The sequence below is a fragment of the Mus caroli genome, chromosome 16 (assembly GCF_900094665.2).
Source record: "Mus caroli chromosome 16, CAROLI_EIJ_v1.1, whole genome shotgun sequence".
NCBI classification, from domain to species: domain Eukaryota; kingdom Metazoa; phylum Chordata; class Mammalia; order Rodentia; family Muridae; genus Mus; species Mus caroli.
Window position 1 is genome coordinate 41,095,895 of NC_034585.1, and position 2,500 is coordinate 41,098,394.

At 43.6% G+C, this 2,500-nt stretch overlaps 1 protein-coding gene across 3 annotated transcripts in view; it reads right to left on the reverse strand.

Moving 5' to 3' along the window:
• The window catches only part of Sidt1 (SID1 transmembrane family member 1), a 91,037-nt gene that overhangs the window by 4,636 nt on the left and 83,901 nt on the right, over positions 1-2,500 (reverse strand). For all 3 annotated transcript variants that reach the window (XR_003835155.1, XM_021184481.1, XM_021184482.2), the window contains 2 exons: positions 352-457; positions 154-264 (listed from right to left, as the gene is read on the reverse strand). Coding sequence is in view for 2 of the 3 variants with exons in the window: in XM_021184481.1 (XP_021040140.1) it covers positions 154-264; positions 352-457 (217 nt within the window). In the remaining variant the exon portion in view is untranslated. The remainder of the gene's footprint in view (positions 1-153; positions 265-351; positions 458-2,500) is intronic.

The window sequence follows — 2,500 nt, forward strand, 5'->3', positions numbered from 1 at the left end:
GAAGAGGAAGTGGAGGAGAAGGAGGAGAAGAGAGAAAGAAAGAAGGAGGAGGAGGAGAAGAGGAAGAGAGGGAGAAGGAGAGGGAGAGGGAAAGGAAGGGAGGAAAGAAGGAAGGGAGGGAGGGAGGGAGGAAGGAAGGAGCAGGGCTCTTACTTCCCAGCTGCTGAGGTTCTGGAAGAAGAAGTACAGTGCCGCAGCCCACACCACGGCAGTGGCCGCGATGCAGAAGACTGGTAGTGGGAGGACTTTCTCAGAGCTTCGAAGCTGTGGAGAGATGGAAACCACTGAAGCTGGAGCCTCAGCTGCCGGCAGGCCCCTGGTGCGGCCAGCTCCTCGCGCACGCGTGCTCACCTTCATGATGATGTAGAAAGCCAAGTACAGCAGCAGGTTGCAGATGAAGATGCCCAGCATGTAGGAGGCAAAGTCCCTGGGCCGATAGATCAATCCAAAGAAGGCACTGTGGATGCGGGATAGGGTGTTAGCAGAAGGTAAAAGGGGGTACCACGAGTGGATCCTTAACCACTGCTGGGGCGTTCACTGATAAGACGCTTTTAAATACAGGCCTGCATTGTTTCATGGCAGGGCTACATTCTGAGAAATGCACAGCAGGTGGGTGTGGCATTGTGTGAACATCTAGAATGCATTTATACAAGTCAAGATGGCCACCATGTCGTTTGGCCACATCATCTTTTAGGACCACCGTGTACACATGGTCCTCTGGTAATTGAAATGTCTTTAGATGCTGAGTGACAATTATACAACTTAATGAATGATAAAACTTTTAATTTATTACATTCACTTCTAGTGGGTTCACTAAGTTCTTGTAAGATTCGAAGAGCCATCTTTCCTCTCTGGGTGAAATGGTTTTCCCAGAATCCTTTAGGTTTTTTTCATGAGTATAAACAGCACTGTTGGGGATAAGTGAATACTTGGGATAGACCACATTTGTTTACATCTAAGATTATTAGTTAGAGCTGTGAGATGGCTCAGTGGTTGAGAGCACTGACTGCTCTTCCAGAGGTCCCGAGTTCGAATCCCAGAAACTACATGGTGGCTTACAACCATCTATAATGGGATCCAGTGTCCTCTTCTGTTGTGTCTGAAGACAGCCACAGTGTACTCACATATAAAATAAATCTTTGGGAAAAAATTATGAGTTCATCAGACACGATTACAGCAAGTATGATTACCCTAGTAATTGGCTTGACAGATGTTATGAGTTTATGCAACTGTCCATATTTAATCTAGCACCAAAGTTTACTCTGTCTGAAGGTTAACTTTTAAATTTGTTTTAAATTTCTATTCAGTATAACAAAATATTTGTAACCCATCTTCTCCAAGACAGGGTTTCTCTGTGTATCCCTGGCTGGCCTAGAACTTGCTCTATAGACCAGGCTGGCCTCTGCCTTCCAAGTGTTGAGATTAAAGGCCCATGTCACCATACCTGGTATGGCATGTAACTCTTCTTCATCTCCTTATTTGAAGGATTTTTTTCCTGTTTAAAAATAATATACTTTTAAAACCCACAGTGTGATAGATCATGTATACCGGTAGTCTTAGCACTTTGGAAGCTGAGGCAGGAGGACTGCCATGAGTTTGAGGCTATCCTGGGCTACACAGTAAGGGTCAGATATGTCAGGACTAGATAGCAAGACCCTGTCTCAAGAAAAGCAAACACAGCATAAAACAAAACAATTGTATCTTGACTTTAGGGAACAAAAATGAATAATTGAAAAGTAGGGTTTTATCAAACTAAAAAGCTTCTACACAGAATACAGTTCACAGAGTGAAGATGAGAGAAAATGGTTGCCAACAATACTGGATTGATTATTTTGGGTAAAATCTGTCCTGGGTAGTTGTTTTTAGTTAGTTAGTTTTTTTGTTGTTTTTTTTTTTTTTGTTTGTTTGTTTGTTTTGTCATCTTGACATAAGATAGGGCTATTTGGGAAGAGGAACCTCAATTGAGAAAACAGTTCCATCAAGTTGGCCTGTGGGCAAGTCTGTAGGGCATTTTATTGATCAATTCTTGTGAAAGGGCCCAGCCCACTGTGGGTGGTGTCATTCCCTAGGCAGATGGTCCTGGGCTGTATAAGAAAGCAGGCTGAGTAATCCAGTAAGCAGTGTTCCTCCATGCAGCTGCTTCAGTTTCTGCCTCCAGGTTCCTGCCTTTAGTTCCTGTTAGTTCCTGTTATGACTTCCCTTCATGATGGATGACAACTGTGATCTAAAAGGAACCCTTCCCGGCTTTTTGTCATTGGGTTTAGCACATCAACAAGAAAGAAAAAGAAACAAAATACAAAGAATTCACATAACAATAACACAAAAGGAAAGTAATACAACTTAAAACTGGGCAGATGAGGTCTGGCTTTGAGGGTAAAGTGCTTGTTGCACAAGCATGAGGACCAGAGTTCTGATCCCCAGGCATGGCAGAGCAAACCATTATGCCAGAAGAGAAACAGGTAGATCCTGGCACCTCATTGGCCAGGCTGCCTCATCAAAA